Source organism: Ascaphus truei, chromosome 9 (assembly GCF_040206685.1).
Source record: "Ascaphus truei isolate aAscTru1 chromosome 9, aAscTru1.hap1, whole genome shotgun sequence".
Classification (NCBI taxonomy): Eukaryota; Metazoa; Chordata; class Amphibia; order Anura; family Ascaphidae; genus Ascaphus; species Ascaphus truei.
In genome coordinates, this window is record NC_134491.1 from 9,267,107 (window position 1) to 9,288,642 (window position 21,536).

Sequence of the window (21,536 nt, forward strand, 5' to 3'; positions counted from 1 at the left end):
CTTCTGCCTGCTTTATTTTCATCCAAGTAAGGTACTGCAGCTTTAACATGTGAAGGTTAGAGGTACTCAGATACTTTCATTCAGCAGTTCACATATTTCAGTGTTACAATATTTCCCACACTGTTATTTCAAGAAATAAAACCAAAATCATATAAGCAAAATCCTATCCCTTTCAGGGATCTAACTACACATCAGAATCAGTCTCTCTAACAGCTGCTGGCCAACTAAACTGGTTCCCCAGCTTAAAACAATGCTCTCTCATTTAGGGTCACAAGATACAGCACAGTCTTTTAGCAACAGCAGTAACCATTTGTTTTGTCTTATCTGTTTGTGCTGTCCAGGCAAATCCTCTGGTACTGTGATACATGGAGGGGCCGTCAACCCCGACACTGGAAACAGGGGAGCAGCGATACCCCCAGCCTCCAGGCTCTAAGGAGAGAGAGTGAAATGCAAAACCTCTCTGCTCTAAATACCTGTGCATGTGATTAGAAGAGCAGGTGAGGGAGAACTAGAGCCATTGTAATCTGTGGTCTGGATTTTCCATCCAGCTGCCTGAGTTAATGGGAAGCTGTGGAATGGATCATTTTTAACTATTCCTGCACTTTCTGCTCTAAAATGGGGCAGAAAGCTGCCTAACATCTTTGGACTATGTCACATATCCCCCTCCCCAGCTCACACCTACTGGGGTGAGCGGCCATGGACCTCACTGGGGTGAGCGTCCTACCTGAAATACTTGAGCTAACTCCTCAGTACAACATTAAGTATTCACATGATACGAATATGAACTTTTTCCATGGCAATTATGGACAATAGGTTTCGTCATAAGAGACTATACTTGGCAAACATATTTTGTTGCTCTCTATTAGGGAACTATTTTGAAAAATAAGTGTCTAGCACACATTCTTACAACCCAGGATATGCTAAATATATTCACAAAACCAAACAATTTCTATTATCTCCCTGGGTTTTTCTACTGTAGAATATGAACCTCATTATATATTTACCAACCGAAAGGGCCATCAACCCTGTATATTAATTTGTAGTTTAGCTACATTTTCAACACAGAGAACCAATATAACACTGTAACATTGACAAAATGCTTATTCTAGAGGCCTAATATACCTTAACTACAATAGCTTATTTGCATAGTTAAGTGTCCGTGACATAGTCCACACGTGTAATAACAAAAAAAATATCGGTCAATTCCCCAAACACATTTTTTTTTTTTCTTTGACTTCCAGTCCATTACATTTCCTGACTTTATTTCATAGGCCGCTGCAAACTGCAAATGACTGGACTGTTTCTTTAGCTTCTGACGGAACTCTGGGGCCGGATAGTCTTTGTCTTTATATTGTGGCCCAGAGTGGCGAGATCCGGAAAAATTCAAGGCCAGCGTTGACCTTCGTCGCTTTTGATTTGCGACCTTTGAACCTTTATGGTACTTAGAAGATGAAGCACTGATTACCTGGAGCACCTTCACCTTGATGGGGCTCTCACTACCTCCGGCTGTACCCTGTGGTATTTTATCTTTGCAGCCGGCAGGCATGTAGTCTTGGACCTCTCTTTCCTGAGGTCTACATTTATTCAGGCGGAAGTACCGCTGGATAACCAGTGACGCATTTCTCAGGGTTTGATAGCGAATCCTGTTCTGTGTCATCCTAGTCAGAGACTGGATTTTTATAGTTGCTCCTTTCATAATGAGGAACCTGTTTCGTACCATGCGGGCACGGTAGAATGATTGAAGAACACAGGCTGCTTTATTCCGGTGATTGAACCGACGAATTTTCATCCCTCTGTAGGCAGCCTGTAGGATGATAGTTGTGGCGCGTTTACGCCGATAATTTTCTCTTTCCCTTCTTCCTTGGACAAGAGCTTTGCAGTGCTTCTGAATTATTCTAATGCTTTTCTCCTTTTTCAAAATGTTAAGTTCCTCCACGAGAGAATTCTGTTTCGTGCATACATGTCGCAATTCTGTTCTCAGAGCGTCCATTTCTTCCTGGTGCTGGCTCTGAGTGTGCATCAGTGCTTCCTGCACTTCTAATTTTTCCTGAGTGAACTGTTTCTTTACTTTTTCTGCTTGGTCAGTCAAATCTGAATTTTACAATTTCAGAGTCTCATTTTCTTGCTTTACAGTCTCTAACTCACTTAGGGCATTCTCATGGGTTTGCTTCAATATTCCCAGCTCTGTGTTCAGACCGTGGCCCTCCAGGCGTAAGTGTTGCACCTCTGTGCTGAGCGCATGAACCTCTTGTAGAGCCTTCCCGTATTTCTGTTTTAGGATAGCAATCAATTTGTCAGACTTAATCTGTTTTTCATCCATGGTGGCAATTACGGTGTTGGCCTTTTCCAGATTAGTCGTCACCTCTTCCAGCTCACTCCGTAAGAGAGACTCTGTTTTCTTCAAAGCCTCGTGCTCTTGTAAAGCTGGAAGTATACACCTCTGTAACTCGGCGTTCGCTTCTCGCTCCTTGTTCCAACATTCTCGCACCTTATTGTTAGATTCTTGCTCCTTCTTCCAACATTCTCGCTCCTTCATCAATCCCTGCCGCAGGACTTCATAATCATGGCGGGCAGCTTGGAGTGCAGAAACCAAAGCCTCTTTATCCTGGTTCAAGGATTCAGCTTCCCTTTGCTCCTCCTTTTCCTTTGCCACTGTTCCCGTGACAATTCTGCCGGTCACTCCGGTCTGCAGCACATCTTGGCGCCTTTCTGACGCATGTCCTGACAGCGCAGGTTCAAGTGGCTCGGTCACTTCCCCTGTGACTTGAGGAACAGTTTCTTTTTTCTTCTTTCTTTTTGCTTTATTAGCTCCAGAGATATCAGTGGTACTGGGCACAAGCTCACTGGTATCAGCTTCCACATCTTGCTTGCACTCATAGGGCGTTCCTTGTTTTTGCAGCTGTTTGTCTTTGAAAATTTTGGGGCACACATCTTCCATGTGACCTACTTTATGACAGGCCCAGCATACTAAATTCATCTGTGGGTACGGCTCTCCTCCAGGGGCCACATACGAGTCGCCATCATCATCATCATCATCATCATCGTATGGCCTGAAGGGACACTGTTTTTCATGATTATGTACATTACAAAACAAACATTTCACGTCGGCCATTTTAGAAACCCGGCAGGGACAATCTGCTAGCTGCAATTTCACTCACTTCAGCAACTTGCATACAGCACTTGCTAGCTGCAAATTCACTCACTTTTTAGTGTCGACCCGCATTCTCCACCATATGTGACAAACGCCCCTCTTTTGTAGTGCTGACGTCTGTCTGGGTTCTTCCCGACACAGTCTTCTAGGGTTAATTATACAACAAACAGGATCATGCAAAGTATTATGCTGCTTAACTCAGGCTTCTGCCTGCTTTATTTTCATCCAAGTAAGGTACTGCAGCTTTAACATGTGAAGGTTAGAGGTACTCAGATACTTTCATTCAGCAGTTCACATATTTCAGTGTTACAATATTTCCCACACTGTTATTTCAAGAAATAAAACCAAAATCATATAAGCAAAATCCTATCCCTTTCAGGGATCTAACTACACATCAGAATCAGTCTCTCTAACAGCTGCTGGCCAACTAAACTGGTTCCCCAGCTTAAAACAATGCTCTCTCATTTAGGGTCACAAGATACAGCACAGTCTTTTAGCAACAGCAGTTACCATTTGTTTTGTCCTATCTGCTTGTGCTGTCCAGGCAAATCCTCTGGTACTGTGATACATGGAGGGGCCGTCAACCCCGACACTGGAAACAGGGGAGCAGCGATACCCCCAGCCTCCAGGCTCTAAGGAGAGAGAGTGAAATGCAAAACCTCTCTGCTCTAAATACCTGTGCATGTGATTAGAAGAGCAGGTGAGGGAGAACTAGAGCCATTGTAATCTGTGGTCTGGATTTTCCATCCAGCTGCCTGAGTTAATGGGAAGCTGTGGAATGGATCATTTTTAACTATTCCTGCACTTTCTGCTCTAAAATGGGGCAGAAAGCTGCCTAACATCTTTGGACTATGTCACAATATATATATACACACACACACACACACACACACACACACACACACACACACACACACACACACACACACACGTCTGTGTGTGTGTATATATATATATATATATATATATATGTGTGTGTGTGTGTGTGTGTGTGTGTGTGTGTGTGTGTGTGTGTGTGTATATATATATATACATATATATGTGTGTGTGTGTGTGTACATATGTATATAAAATACATATAAACCCCCCACCCCCCAAATACATATTTTTTTTTTAAAAAGCCCGTCCCCCAAAATACATATAAACTGCCCCCACCGCACATATTAAATGTATTTGGTGGGTATTTTTTTATCTACCTTTTGGATTGGTCAGGCCTGGCCCGGAGTCTGCTGGTCCTCTCGTTGCCGGGCCCCAGCTGCGGACCTCCGTCACTCTTTCCCACGCTGTGCTGCTGGCGCGCGCCGGGCTTCCTCTCATGCTGGTGCGCACTGGAAGCTGAGCCCAGGGAGAGCCGGGGCCCGGCGATGAGAGGGCCGGCAGCCGGGCCCAGCCAGAGGTCGGGCCCAACTTGCAGCACTGGTAAGTCGGGCCCCCCACAGCCACCGTGCCCGGGACACCAGTCCCGGCTCTCCCCCCCTGTTGGCAGCCCTTTGTGTGTGTACAGTGGCGGGGAAAAGTTGTGTGAACCATTTAGGATTTTCACATGTGTCAAACCTAAAATGTTAGATCTTAATCTAAGCCCTAATAATAGATAAAGATAACCTGATCAAACAAATGACACACAAACATGATACACGTTTCCACACAGCTGTATGGTGAAGACCAAACTCAAAGTTTCTGATCTTAATATAGAGTGGGGCCTCCCAAACTCACCGCTGAAGATCTAACTAATTATTTAAACTCCTGATTCTAATTATCCCCTTTAATATAGCTGATAAAATCAGGGGGTTCACTTGCCTTTGCACATACCCTGATTCTTGATTACTCATTGATTTGTCTACTTCAGCGGTGCACAAACAAGGGAGCGTGACCACCAGGGGGGTGCGAGACTGCCTGCGGGGGGGCAGGCGGTTTACCGAGGCCCTGCACGCTTCCCGAAGGCACTTAAAGTAAGTGCCTGGGGAGCTGCAGGGCCTCTGTAAACCGTTACTTTCCTTGGCTCCAAACGCATCGCCTTGGCAACACAGCATCAAATGACACCGCGAGGTCATGTGACATCACATTGCTATGGCAACGTGACATGCCGACGCCGGGGTGAGGGGGGACGCGGGGGTGAGGTGACCGCCGGCAGCGGGGGGGGGGGGTGCAGGGAAAAAAGTTTGCGCCCCCCTGGTCTAATTCACACATTATTTTGTTTGAAAATATATGGAATTGGTTAATATAAAGCTGACAATCTGCGCTGATAATGTAACCTTACATTGTCAGCGCAAAGAAGAAAGGCTATTACAGCTTTGGAGACCTGCATATGCTGAATTTCCCCAATTACAGCTGATCGGTGTTTGGGGTTACTCCCTTCACCTGAGACGTCCTCACGGAGGGATACACTCATACTTTCAGTGGGTTTTCTTGCCAGATCTCTACAATATTTTCAAATATCACCAAGAAAGCCACTGAGTGTTCATCCATCTCATTTAATCCTCCCACCGGTCAGCTGGATCCCGAGTGGTAACAGTATTACCTTCATTACTTTTTATTAAGAACTTGATATATCAATTTTTTATACTGATTTTGACTTTTTGATCACCCCTGCGCTACTTTTTCCATTTTCTATGTGTGTATATATATATATATATATATATATATATATATATATATATATATATATATATATATGTATATATGTATATGGAACAAAAAACAATGAAGTAGCGCCTCTAATATAACCTGAACTGAAGCTAATGAAAATAAAGAACTATTAACCGAACAGTGAATATGCCTAGTGGGGCAGTGTGATGATAGCTAATACACAATGATAAGAACTTGTAATCTCAAAAGGGATACAAGTAACTTATAATATATAATAACTGATTAAAAACAATACTATTTAATATGAATGAAAAAAATATACTAAATGAAAGATCTTAAAAAAAAATGAGTGAATGAAAACCTTAAAAAACCTTTGAAAAAACAAAGTCCTGTTCCAATGTCAATTGCACCCAGGTGACTGCAGCCCGTTTCAAAGGGATCACCAATCCCTGACCAAATCTGTGAAAAAAGAAAGAAAAAAAACAGGCGCACACCTAGTGCATTAACGTAATAACATATATATTAAAGGAACATAAAATCAAGCAAATGCCCACTCACAAGAGTACTGCAATGATAAGCATTTATGAGATTGGCTCTCATGTGCCAGCAACGCGGTCCTCTCGGTCCGACTCGAGGCAGCAGCGTCCTCCCGTGACCCTCCTTCGTGTAACCGGATAGCCGGAAGTAGAATCCCTCCTATTGGGTGCTCAGCGAAAAGAGTCCCTCCGGGAACTAGCAACTGGAAATATTCTGTGCCGGTAGCAGAATCGCGGGAGACACAGGAGCCAGCGTCTCACATCCAACAGCAGCAATGTTCATGGGCAAAGGACGGCCACAATCAGACCACGCCCTATGCGTTTCGTCATCTCCTGAAGAGCCAGAATAGCCATGCCACCGGAATAAGAGTGGAAGAACTTCCTAGCCGGTGAGCACTTGATTTTAAGCTAATCCATCCGCTAGAGTCTGACGTGGTGCAGGCACACCTTTCATCTCACTACATTGTAGCTGTTAGTGTGAACATTGAAGCAACAGGACTGCAGCTTGCTACACAGGTTACCGGCACTTTGGAGTCCCCCCCCCCCGTCCCCAACAGAGTGGAAATCTTATGCCAGACAGATGCCTTCTGACCGAATCGGATGCTACCGAGGAAATGCAAAGTGTGATTGATCTATGCTTGTACCTTTTATACTTTTTGTATGTGCAATACTTACCCCCTTTATATTAACTGCCAATTATATTTTTCTATTTACTACACCGAGTGGTTGTGCGCTCTCTACTTTTTTTTTCTTTTTTTATAGATATCTAGATTTTCATGAAGATACTCGCCAATTGGCTACAACAAACCCTGGACTTGGCTCAGCCTACAGAACGAGCAGGATTTTGCAGTGACTACAACACAATGGACTATCCAAGTCGTACAAGAAGTGATTTCTCGAAGTAATGCATACGATCTACCTCTCAGTTTAGGATTCGTAGTTTCCGAAAAAAGCATTTGATTCTGTGTACACCTCAGCGGTTCTAGATGGATTAGAAGACAAAATGTTGAAGAAGCATATTATGAAGAGCATTTACTAGAATGCTACATCAACCATTAGATTACATGAAGATACAAGCAGATAAAGATCATCGGGGAGACACCATGTCACCAAAGCTTTTAACTGCAACACTTGAAGAATTGATGAAGATATTAGATTGGGAAGAAAAAGGAATAGAAATCAACGGTGAATATTTGGGTCACCTACAGTTTGCAGATGACATTATTTTTACATCAAGTCCTGAAGACTTCCAGCAACAAATTGGAGAACTGGCCTAAGCAAATAAGAATCTCAGGAAGTCCAAAGTGATGTTCAATAAATATAAAACTAAAACAAAAGAAGCGCATAGAGAGACACTATTGGTAAAAATAATTACTACTTTATGTAAAACATAAACAGTACAAAAATTGCACGTACATATATAAAACATGTTTCGATCTCCCTGTCAGGGCTCTTGTGTATTCTTAAGCATTGTTTCATTGTTTCCAGCCGATGGTAGGGGCATTCCCACCCACACAAGGGGTAGCATTGTACAGGTGTAAACAACCTTAAAGGATTGTATAAACCAATCATAATTAGTTATACATACTATACATACTATCATACATACATTGAAGTAAATAGCTATAGATAGACACAACCAATGTATTCCTATATTCATCCAGTATTGAAAATATACTGACAACTTCTCCCATAAGTCAAGATATTACTACAACACTTATCATAAGGTAACCTTTTCATATATACCACCTAATCCACTATATCATTGTTACATATTAACAATCGGTACCCAGGGTAGGGGTCTAATAGCCACAATGACTCATTTCATTTCAGGAAAGGTGTTAATTCAGTTAGTTCATTTAGTCCTGTTGGGAACTTAGTCTGAAGTGTAAAAATCCAAAATTGCTCCCTTTGCAGGAGTCGCAACTCTCTATTTCCCCTCCTGGGATCTTTATGGATGACCTCCGTCCCCCTAAAATTGAGGTCCACATGTTGGCCATCGTGACAATCTAGAAAATGTTGAGCAAGGTTGTGAATTTTCTTACCATTTTCTACATGGCGCTTGGCATTTCTGATCCCGTTAATATGCTCCCCTATTCTGATTTTAAGAGGATGAATTGTTTTGCCGATATACAGTAGATTACAGGGGCATTCAGTTATATTAACCACAATGTTGGTTAGGCAGTTAATGAATTGGTTTATCCTGTAATCCTTTCCAGTTTTATTGTCACAAATGATCTTGTCCTTAGACATGTATTTACATACAGTACACCTGCCACAGCAATAGTTGCCCACAGGCTTCCCCAAAAACCCGGCAGGGCCTACATTTGTGTTTTTTGAGGACACTGGGAGCCAGGATCTTATTGAGATTTTTGGCCTTCCTAAATAACACCTTAGGTTTATCAGGAATGGCACTCCGCAAGATAGGGTCCATTTTTAAAATGTCCCAGTGTTGGTACACTATCTTAGGGATTTTAGTCTCCTGTTATAGTAGTCTGTTATAAACAAAGGAATAGTTGGACTATCATCAGAAGCTATGGTTCCTTGGGAGTCAACAGGGAATCTCTCTATTCAATAAAGGTGTCAAGTCTGCAAAGATCAAAATAAATGGAATAGAACTTGAAAAGGTCAAAGACTATATCTATCTTGACCGGCAAGTAACAATGGACGGTAATCATTTGAATTAAATCAATAGTATAATGAAGATGGAATTGAGCGCATTTGGAAGAAACAAGACTATATTTTAAGGTACAGTAGCGACATATCTTATTGCACTAAATACCGGCGGCATGCCGGGATCTGCCCCAGCTGCCGCCAGTAATGCACGCGCGCCGCCGCGTTCCCCCACTCACCCCCCCTCCTCCATCGCGCGCAATTTACAAACCCTTCCGGACCCCTGTACCCCATCTGCTCTGCCACTCTGCTTCCCCGAACCCCCGCTTACCTTAATTTCATCTCCAGGGGTGTCGGGGAAGCCTGGGGAAGCCGGGGAAGACGGGGAAGCCGGGCGCGCCTGTGACTGTGACGTCACAGTGCGCCGCCACGCGCCGCGGCTACCCGCTTCCCAGCCACATACAGCCAGCGGCTTTTGCTCGAATAAGAGCTGCCGCTGCTGTAATACCTTTACATAATACATTTCCACTGTGCCTCAAGAAGAACGTTTTCGACCAATGTATTCTGCCCATTCTCACGTATGGATGTGGAACTTGGACCCTAAATGCGCAGATAATTCAGAAGCTCAGACAACAAAAAGAAGTATGCTGGGTATTACATGAAGAGAGTGGAAAAAGATTGAATGGGTTCGAAACCAAACAAAAGTCTGTGACATCATCACAAGGGTAAAGAAATTAAAATGGCAGCGGGCCGGACATATCGTAAGAAAAAAATGACCATCGTTGTACGAAGATGGTACTTGACTGGATTCCAAGAGAGAGTAAAAGACCAAGACGAAGACCAAAAGTAAGATGGGAGGATGAAATCAGAAAATGTGTTGCAGCAACGTGGAGTAGAGAGGCTTGCAACTGCAATACCTGGAAGATCATTGGGGAAGGCCCTCATCTAGCAGTGGATCGACAAGGGATGAGGATGATATAAAAAAAAGTAGGAGGTCCACATCACTCACAGAAGATGATAAAAAGTGTATTTATTTAATCCATCAAATCAATAAAAAAAATAAGTAAAATAGGGTGACATACCTGGCCTTTTGTCAAGCTCCAAGCTCATAGGAGCTTGATAGACGTCCAAATGGCCCCGAAATATCGCCCTGTTTTACTTGGCTTTATATTGATTTGTTGGATTAAATAAATACACCTTTTTATCTTCTTCTGAGAGTGCTGTGGACCTACTACTACTTCTTTGATATGACTTTATACTAGGGTGGGGATCCTAGTCGGTCCAGCGTGCAGCTAATCAGGATAAGTGACTTTTACCTTTCTCTTTGGACTATACGCTCCAGTAATTTTTTTTCTCTTTTGTCCCTGTTTTTCAGGCTTTGTCCCGGTTTTCTGTCCTGCGGGCGAGCGCCAACTGCGCATGCGCAAAGAGCGCTTGCCCACCACGCATGCCCGATCGGCACTTCATGGCTGCTCGTGCGCATGCCTGATCGTCACTTCCTGGCTGCTCGTGCGCATGCACGATTGGCACTTGCTGGTTGCTCTTACGCATGCGCAACTGGCATGCTCCGATTGCGCATGAGCGACCGGCAAACGCTGTGCGGCCGTGCACAGTCGGAAAATGCCGTTCGCACGAGCAGCCGGGAAGCATGTGTGAGATTTGTCCCGTTTTTTGCAGAGACAAATCTGGTCACTATACACACACACACACTCATATAATATATATATACACACACACGAGTGAAAAGAGGAAGGTCTGTACGGTCTTCGGCCACACTGCTCTCCATTATGTATACAGTAATTGAAAGGTTTAACAGGACAACTTGTGTTTTTCTGCATGAGAATATGAGAATGTTTGCATTATCAGTGCCTGCACTATATTTGTTATGTGTAAAGAGAGTTTGACAAGGTAGTGTTTGTGGAGAGGGAGGTTGGTATGAACCCTGCCTGTATTGTCATGTTTTGTAATGTGAGAGTTTTGTCCGAGCAGAAGCCTACGGTGACTTTGCATCGGCATAATTGGCAACTAACGCCAGGACAGTAGCGTGATAACGATCTTGTTCTGGGTTTGTATTCCCACTTGCTGATCTGTTGGTAACTTTTGACAATCTTAAGTAAAACCAGCCTGGATCAATATCATGTTATTTACCTGCAGTTATTTAGCAGAAAAGTATCAGGGGCCTTGTTGTGGAAAAGCACAGCAGCCACATTTAGTTCATACTGTACTATCCAGCTCACCCTAAATATATGAGGCTCTCTGATTTTTAGCTTTAAAATATAGCACTTCCCTTCTAATTTCTCTCTGTGAATACACAAGCCAATCGCAGTTTTAGAAATATCCCACACGTGTAATGCAAATCTTGCTGAAATTAGCTCTTAAATGTTGGCCAACATGATTCAGTATTGCCAACCTGACTACATATTGTTCAGTCCTTAGTCTTACCTAAATTGGCAATCTTTAGGTGCTCCTGTTATAAATATGTACAAATCCGGATTGTGTGCCTAACGAAATGGCCGCCTTCTGACTTTGTGCTGCAGTCTTTGAAATGCTGCAGCTGATATGTAACATTATATTCCTAAGTGTAAAGGTAAGTGTATTACAGCTTTGAGAGTAATAGATAGTCTGCTCTTTGGAACACAGCGACAGATCTGTTTGTGATACTTTGTTGCCAAGGGACAGAGCTCAAAAAGGTGTGTCAGAACCTGTTTCAAAACAGTATACAAATGGGTAAATCAATGGATTAACCCTCCAGGCGCTCAGAATAAAGCATAGTCCTGCTGGTGAGCAATAATACAATAAATCACATAGACCCCGGCTGTATTGAGTCGTATAGCAGTGTAGAAAATGTATTCTTCCCTCCAACCGGCTCACCAAGAGCACTATAAGGCTGGAACACGGGAAACTCACGTATAATACTTGATGTCCGGTCTTTCAAGTTGCTGTGCTGTATGCTCCCGCTCCTCCTGGATAGGCTGGGGTCTCTCCGTCGCAGGTTCTCGTTGCTTCACCGCCAACCCGCTGCCCGCCGATGCGGAGGGTGGTCACCTGACCGGCGGCATGGATGGTGCTTCTGGGTGACGTCACGGCAGACCCAACAGCCAGGAACACCCAGCAGTGACTCGGCGTGCAGGCGCGCAGTGAATCAGCATGGATAATCTCTTAGAAAAAGAGTAAATGCGCCGCACAGCACCAAAAAAGAAAGTGAAGGCTGATATGGGAAAAGTAAAAAAAGCTTTATTTGCACAAGGTGCAAGCGAAACCTCTTGACGCGTTTCGGCCTGGGAGGCCTTTGTCAAAAGAGTGATTAGCTTGCATCGTCAGACATCCATTTATACATCAGCAAACTAAGGACAGCTGTACATGTTGTTCAATGCAATGAATATCAGGTGTCCAACATAATGAACATTAACAACCTCAGTATCAGACCTAGTGCCTGCATGATGAACATAGATGTCAGAAAAACATGTTAAAACAAAAGATATATATGTAAAAAAGACCAATCATTATGACTAGGAACATAAACATAAGTCTAAATGTCTCTGTTAAATACATAAATGACAGGTCAATAAGAAATGAATTCTATGCACCTTGAGCTAAAATAAAGCTCAAGTAATATAGATCTAAATTTAAGTTTAATAACAAACCCAGAAATATAGGATAGGAGAATCAACGAAGACTCAAAGGTTATAATCGATATTTTGAACATTAATATATATTAACAACACTTTCATGGTATCATAGTAATCAAAGTAATGGAAGTTACTTATTAAATCAAAAATAAATTGAAATATGTAAATAACTCAGAGATGGGGAAAGAGAGGAGGGGAAAAGAAGAGGGGGGGGGGGGGGGGAAGGGGGGAGGGGGGGGTGGGGGGTGGTAGGGGGGAGGGGGTGTGTAGGGGGTAGGTAGGGTAAGGGGTGGGGGGTGAGGGGGGGGGGGGGAGGGGAGGGGGGGGAGGGAGGGAAGGGAAGGGGGGGGGGGGGAGGGAAAAGGGGGAGGGGTATAAGAAAAATCTGGTGAAACTAAGTAAATTATTTGTTAATAAATATATGCGTATCAAAAATCAATCATAAAAATATTTAATCATAAAGAAAGTGTTTTAGTTCCCACTCTACATTAAGGCCACAAGGTTGCAAACTGTTGAGGGAGAAAACCCATGACATCTCTTTCTTATTTAAACGGTTAAGTCTATCTCCACCTCTTGGGTGGATGGGAATGTGTTCAACACCATAGTAAGAAAAGTTCTTTAATCCCCCAAGTGGACATAATGAAAAATGTTTGGAGACTGGATGGGAAAGATCACGTTTATGAATAAGTCTGACATGTTCAGAGATTCTGACATATAAGGATCTTATTGTTCTTCCCACATATCTTTGTTTACAGCCACAGGTAATGACGTAAACAACATGTGTGGTTTGGCAGTTAATGAATGTATTTATCCGATATTTGCCATTAGGGTATAGTATACGGATTCTTTTAGTTGGAGAGGCATACTTACAATAATTGCAAAAACCGCATTTAAAAAACCCTTTTGGTATGTTCCCAAGTTTAGAATCTTTTGATAAAAACATACTTTTAGATACTGATGTAGCCAGTGTGTTGGCTTTTTTGAAGGCAAATCTAGGACCCGAATTAGTATATTGTTCAAGGTCTGTGTCCATTTTCAGTACATTCCAATGCTTCTGAATGATCTGTTTTATCTGGAATGCTTGTTTGCTGTATTTTGTAATGAATAGAGGACTATCCATAATAACTGTTCGTTTATCTTTTTTACTCTTTTTATGGATAAGCAAGTCCTCTCGTTTCATCAAATCAGCATTTAGAAATGCCCTTTCAACAACATCTTGTTTATAACCTCTAGAGAGAAATTTTAAACCCAAAGACTTGGAATGTTCCAAAAAAGTATCCTGGTTAGAGCATAGACGCTTATATCTCATAAATTGTCCTTTAGGTATACCTTGGATCAATGCATTGGGGTGACTACTACTGGCATGCAAGTATGAATTTCTAGCATGGGGTTTCGTGAAAATATCTGTCTGTATACCTGTTGTAGGATCACCATGGATGGTCACGTCAAGATAATTTATTTTTTCAGTATGTGTCTCAAAAGTAAAGTGAAGGTGAAGATCATTACAATTGATGTCGTGAATGAAAGAGTGAATGCTATCAAGATCACCATCCCATATGAAAATTAAATCATCTATATAGCGTTTATAATAAATGATATTGGAGCGAAATTTATTAGTGCTACCATAAACGTGTTGAGATTCCCATAAACCCATAAAAAGATTCGCATATGAGGGTGCAAAAGAAGTCCCCATTGCTGTGCCTTGTGTTTGTAAGAAAAACTGTGAGTCAAACAGAAAATAATTGTGAGTCAACAAGAAAAGAATAGCGTCATTAATAAAAGTGGTTTGTGCAGTGGAAAGTGGTGAAAGTTGAAGATAGTGATATATGGCACGAAGTCCATGTTGGTGTTCGATAATGGTATACAGTGACGTGACGTCCATGGTGACCCAACGATACCCTGTTTTCCAAACAACATCCCCCAATGAAAGTAGCAATGATGAAGTATCCTCAATAAATGAAGGTAAATTTTTAACAATTGGTTGAAGGAATTTGTCCACGTAGCGTGATACACCATCTCCCAAAGATCCAATACTGGCCACTATGGGACGCCCCGGAGGGTCCTCCAGTGATTTGTGGATCTTTGGGAGATGGTGAAACACAGGTACAATGGGAGACTCGCATGCCAGAAATTGTCTTTCCTTGTTCGTTATAACATATAGTACGTCACCCAGTTCAAGCAATTTCTCAAGCTCACCAAGAAACCTCTTGGTAGGGTCTGTTTTGAGTTTAACATAAAAGTCAGTATTACTTAGTAATCTAAGTGCTTCCTCTCTGTATTTCTTTGAGGATTGAACAATTATTGCGCCCCCTTTGTCGGCATTTTTTATTACAATATCTTTATTTTTCTTTAGATCTTCCAAATCTAGTCTTTCTTGTACAGTCAAATTATCAGGTGTAAAATATGATTTTGAAAATGAATATCCTTTAGCTAGCGTCTTTAAATCTCTATCAACAAGTCGTTCAAATGTTGTCAGACATGGCCCTTTAGTGTTGTAAGGCATAAAGGAAGACCGTTTTTTAAGGTTGGAGTCAATGTGGCCGAAAAAAGGGGGCTCAATAATTGCATCAGTACAGCCCTCTTCATACAGAGATTGTAAGTCAAAGGTAAAAGCAGTATCTGCAAATGAAGAAGTACCTCCACTTAAAACAGAAACGGTACCGTTGCCACCACTCTCACAGGGATTGCCATTTGTATTTGTAGGATTAACAGCTTTTTTTGCAAATAGTTTTTTTAGGGCCCATTTCCTAGTATATTTTTGGAGATCTATAATGGTTGTAAATAGGTCAAAGTTCTCCTGTGGTGCATAATTTAGGCCTTTATTTAGCAATGACACCTGTGAGGATGTTAGGACGGTATCAGAAATGTTTATAACATTATTTGATGTAGAATTTAGGAGTACTTCTTTCTCTTGCTGTCTGCTCCGTGCGTTCTTTCTACTCTTTTTACCCCTCCTGCACTTTTTTGGTTTTTTGACTGACTATTCTCCATATTGGTATAATTTGTTCTAGTGTGTTCCTCTCTAGAATTAGGTAAGTATGTTCTATCAAAATAACCTCCTTCTTGATCTTTGTTGGTATGTCTATCCTGTGTAAAAAATGATACTGAGGGTCTGTCTGCGTTGTCGGAAGAATCTGTTTCAAAACTCTGTCTGCGTTCTACATTAGGTGATTTCAAAATGGATCTAGTATTGGACTTCTGATTGTTTATCTCTTCTTCTGAAGACCATTTACGGGGGGTTGAATGTGAAGGATATCTACCCTTGGAGAAATCTCTAGTAGAAACGGGTCTTTCCCAGAAATAGACCTGACCCTTCTCGTAGTCAGATCTATCTCTTGAAAATTTCTCCTGCTTTTTAATGATAACATCCTGCTCCATCTTTTCAATATTCTGTAACAATATTTTATCATTATTCGAGAATTTATCCATATCTTTAAATCTATACAATTCTTTTTTCAATACACCTATGTCACATGATAACATTTTCTTTTCAGACACTTTAGTTGTTACAATAAGTTCCATCAGCTTTCTGGAACATTCATCTAGGATAATTCTCCATTGTGATTGAAAGTCCTTGCTGGGAAATCCAAAAGATGGCATCTTCTTAATACGCAGACCCCTCGGTATGCGTTTAACTTTAATGTAATTTTCTAGAGTTATTATATCAAAACAGGCAGTGGATATAACTTACTAAATGATTGCTGTAGCAACCAAAGGATGATCAGTACATTAAAAAAAAATCATTACAAATTTAGTTTAAAAAAAATGCAGACTGTATTATCTAATAGTAGAGAACAGATTTGTTTAAAATACGTATAGGATTTTTCACATTTCAGCTTTTACGCTTGTGATGTTTTTTGTTCACAATAGTCCTGATCTTCAATGGCAAATGAGAGAGCTGGAAAACGCGAACGGGGCTAAATCTCCAAATGACATTGCGTCAGGTCGGCAGTGCCTGGACATGTGGAGATCTAAGTCCAGACCTGGATGCATGCCTTGAGTAGCCCTGCTATAGTGCTTGACTGTAGACTGGTTTGGGGTATTATTAATATATTTATAATGTGCCATGTTCCACATTGCAGTACAATGGAGGGGAAAATCCATAACATTCCTTACAAATAGGACATGAATATGCACAATACTATATTGTATGTCAGGAGGTCCCTGCTCCAAGGAGCTTACAATCTAAAGTGGAAATGGTAAAGAGGACACAAAAGAGAGAAAGGGCTGGTTCTGACGGTGTACGTATAAAGTGAGCTGATTAGTATATCAGAAGGGTGTTGGATGGGCCTCTTCATTTTTTGAAGCAACGTTTAAATATGTGAAAATAGTGAAGAGTCTGACAATGTGTTGCAGAAGTAAGGTGCGGCCTGGGAGACATTCTGCAGGCAGGAGTGGGGGGATGCCATAAGGGATGGGGAGAGATGTACAGTAGAGGCAACTCTTATTCGAACAAAAACCAGTGGCAATTCCCCAAAAAACCCAGGAAACACCCAGGTACATTCTGAATACATGCCTTAAACTTTCCTTAAACTAGCCCCAGCATTTCTGCATTGATTAATGGCCTATCAGATTAACAGCGGGGGTCCCTGGCAGTCCCATTCAAACTGAATTGTACTGCCAGGGATCCCTGCTGTGTTAATCCTATGGGTCGTTAGTCAATGCAGAAATATCTTAAACGTGCCTCAAACTAGCCCAGAACATACCCAGCACATACCCAGCACATACCCAGAATGTAACCCGGCTAGTTTACGGCAAATGTTAGAATAAACGTTGCCTCTACTGTACTGTGTAGGCCATTGACAGAGCAGAGTGAACGTGTGATACGGGGTGTGAGATGTAGGGTTTTGAAGAGCTTTGTGAGGACTAGGATTTTCAATTTGACCCTTATGGAAATAGGTAGCCAGGGCAGAGATTTGCAGAGGAGGAATAGTGCGTGAAGTTAATTAGAAACAGCATTTATAATGGATTGGAAAGGGGGTCGTGGGAGAGAGGAAGTCTAGTAAGAAAAAGGTTGCAGTAGTCCAGATGGGATATTATAAAGTAATGAATTAAGATTTTGGTTGATTGAGGTGTGATGCATCCCATTGGGTTGACCTTGTTGGTCAAGCACCATAAGATAGTTATATATGTAAGATAATATATTAATTATTCTATACATAAGTATATATTATTTTCTTATTTCTCATCATTAGTTTTCAGATCCAGAGAAATAAGTCAGATCCATCCAGTTACAAGAGCCTGGGGGACTGCTTCCGGAAGATCTATCGTTCGGAAAGGTAAGACTTACCCTGATGTGCGCCTAAAAGTCATGCAAACGTGTTGGTAAACAAGAGGTAAGATTACTGTTTTAGGCCTTTGCCACTGAAGACTTATTCAGTCCAAGCAAAGCAAGACAACTAGGCAATAACACTCTTCTTATGAGAATAGTATTCAGAGAAGGGGCCAAGACTAACTAAATAGGGAAAAGAGTGCTACCAAACTTGACTATTTTGATTGCTTGAGTAACGATTATGTGGCTCCACGCATCACTTGATAAGGACGGCAGACAGATTTCCCGGGGCCCAGGACTAGAGTTACGACCAGGTCCCCCCCTCCCCTCCATATCGGTCGGTAGTCTTCGAACCCACCCATTTCACACCTTGCGAACCCCCTCGTCTCACTCTTACCCCCTCACCCCTTCTTTTACACCCCCTCTCTCCATTAATTACCCCACTCTCACGCAATCCCCCCACCTCATATTCATTTTCTTCCCCCTTCACAAACACACACAACCACCCCACCGATAAGATGCATATAAACCCCCACTCACTCCACAAATACATACAAACCCCCTCACATCCCAAATACATACAAACCCTCCCCGCCCCCCAAATACATACAAACCCTCCCCGCCCCCCAAATACATACAAAAAAACCCACCCCCAATACATCATACAAAAAACCATACCCCCAAATACATACAACCCCCAATACAAAAAACACCCACAAATACATACAGCCCCCCCCCCCAAATACATACAACTCCCCCCCGCCCTTACCCCCAAATTAATACAAACTTACCTTGGGGAAGGTCTCAGGTCTTTGGTTGGGGCTTGCTGCTGGTCCTCTCGTTGCTGTCGGGCCCCAGCCCTCCCCAGCTGCGACCTCCCTGACTGTCACCAACGCTGTCCTACTCCGTGCTTCTGACACCAGCGCGTGCCGGGCCTCTCTCATGCCAGTGTGCGCCAGAAACTTAGCCCAGCTTGTTTCAGTGAGGTCCAGCATGTGTTGACGTCTGAAGCTCAGCGTGGGACAGTGTTGGTGTCAGTGAGGGAGGCCCACAGCCGGGGGGAGCCGGGGCCTGGCGGTGAGAGGATCAGCAGCCGGGCCCGGCCAGAGTTTAGGCCCAACTTGCAGCACAGGCCGGCCGGGCCCGCTACAGCCACTGAGCCTGGGACACTTGACCCGGCTTCTCCCCCCCCCCCCTCTCCCTGTCGTCGGTCCTGCACTTGATGATACAGTTGGAAGAGGAGGGTCTTTCTTTTCACCCCTGATCACATTCACCACTTCTCTCTGTGTAATTAACGAGAATATTACATGGCAGTGCAGTATGTATAGAAGGAGGCGTGCATTGTCGATGCTTACACGCTGCATGTTCTCTGTATAAAATTGGCAATGCAGTGTGTGTATTTGTTAGTAGAGGAAAGGGAAGGAGTATGTACTATGAAATAATCAGCGTACTTCTAGAAATGGATGTTTCAGCATTATAATGCTTTGTATGGATAAGTACTGCCAGACCTATCCCTAACATATAATTAATCTATAGGTTACTGTATACATTGCAAACCTTTATTGTATATACGGTCAGGGGTGAATGTAGTAGGTGAAGTTAACTTTATTTCATATTAATATGTCAAACGTGTAGTTAAAACAGTATATAGTGTGGATCTATATACTCAAATAAAAAATAGACAACTAACGTCTATTCGGTCTCTACCATGCGTCTCCTTTAGCTCCTATGTACTACTCTATAGAATATAAGTATTGATGTCTCCTTTACTTTTTCAGTATTCCTTCTTTTGCTTCTAATCCCCGTGCCCTTGTATGAGGTTCTCGTATCCTTGGTATATACAGATGGATAGATGTAGATCCTTTTGTGTATATTTAATCTATTTCTGATTTAGATAGTTCCACCTGATACCTCGTTTGGGAGGGTTGTATTATTTTTCATATATGACCAATGCTCCACTGTAGGAGTCCGTTCCCTGTATCCCTGTATAGTGTATATAGCTGTATATTTAGCATAGGACAAGGTGCCGTGGTTGGCTGTTGGTGAAAGATTTGCAGGGGGTTGTTTGTAAAAACACCTCCTGAGTTGAACAGGTTATGGGGATATTGGTCAATCAGACAACTAGAATTTACTCATAAGTGTTTGAGATCGTAGTATAACACAGCGCCTGTCTATTTACTTACCTTACACTACACGCAGAGTACACAAACAGTATCAGTATAAGCCCGTTCTGACGCATGCGCTGTCTGAGCTCATACAATAATCTGATGTCTACAAACTGCCCTACTCATGACGCATGCGCGGTTCGTATTACACGAAGGGTATACTATAGTGACACTTAACGATACTGTTTGAACTTAACATTATCAGCAAGCGTGTACGCGGCTACCCACAAGACAATACTGGTATGGGACATATTTCTTTTTAAAGTGTGCACTGGAAATTTGCAAATTATGCAACTATAATTCAAACTAAGGTTTTTGAGATCTTCATTATCAAAGCGCCTGTCTGTTTACTCACCTTACACTACACGCAGAGTACACCGAACTGTATTAGCATAACCTCGTTCTAACGCATGCGCGGTCTGAGTTCACACAAAATCTTATGGCCATAAACTGTACTGCTTATGACGCATGCGCGGCTCCTGTTATACGAGGGGTATACTATACATGAGGCATCTCTATGCCCTAATTCCTCTGCTGTTGTGTCAGTAACGCAGATACAGCATGACTTAGAAATGAGTGACAGTTAGTACCACTGAGCGACACTGTGTTGAATTCAACATTATCAGCAAGCCCATCGTATCAAGTGTACAGTGTACTTGCTATTTCAGCAACCACCACCCAGATCCGGAAAAAGCGTGATAACACACAGTCTTCTATGAACGTACGCGTTAAACATAGACCAATATCCCCATAACCTGTTCAACTCAGGAGGTGTTTTTACAAACAACCCCCTGCAAATCTTTCACCAACAGCCAACCACGGCACCTTGTCCTATGCTAAATATACAGCTATATACACTATACAGGGATACAGGGAACGGACTCCTACAGTGGAGCATTGGTCATATATGAAAAATAATACAACCCTCCCAAACGAGGGATCAGGTGGAACTATCTAAATCAGAAAATAGATTAAATATACACAAAAGGATCTACATCTATCCATCTGTATATACCAAGGATACGAGAACCTCATACAAGGGCACGGGGATTAGAAGCAAAAGAAGGAATACTGAAAAAGTAAAGGAGACATCAATACTTATATTCTATAGAGTAGTACATAGGAGCTAAAGGAGACGCATGGTAGAGACCGAATAGACGTTAGTTGTCTATTTTTTATTTGAGTATATAGATCCACACTATATACTGTTTTAACTACACGTTTGACATATTAATATGAAATAAAGTTAACTTCACCTACTACATTAACCCCTGACCGTATATACTATAAAGGTTTGCAGTGCGCCTGAAAAAGGGATTCTTTGGTGTATTTCCTTTGATACACTTCTCTAACTACTTCAACACATCCCTAGGCAGCACGCTCTTCCCAACAAGGGGTCTTAAGAGAGAGGTTTCCTCCACTACAGTATACTGTATACATTGGGTTGACTACTGTCAAAAATGTTTAGGTACTATCCTAACTTTCTCAAGAATATCCCAGTTGAAGCCTGTTAGGGCAACAACATGACAAACAACTTGCCATTTATGGTTTTGATTGAGTTTAATGAGCAGGTTATTATGGACT

General features: G+C 42.2%; 1 protein-coding gene across 6 annotated transcripts in view; it reads left to right on the forward strand.

The window, feature by feature from the left end:
* The window catches only part of SLC25A21 (solute carrier family 25 member 21), a 349,268-nt gene that overhangs the window by 245,590 nt on the left and 82,142 nt on the right, over window positions 1-21,536 (forward strand). For all 6 annotated transcript variants that reach the window (XM_075613316.1, XM_075613317.1, XM_075613315.1 and 3 more), the window contains one exon: window positions 17,711-17,794. In XM_075613316.1, the coding sequence (XP_075469431.1) occupies window positions 17,711-17,794 (84 nt within the window). The remainder of the gene's footprint in view (window positions 1-17,710; window positions 17,795-21,536) is intronic.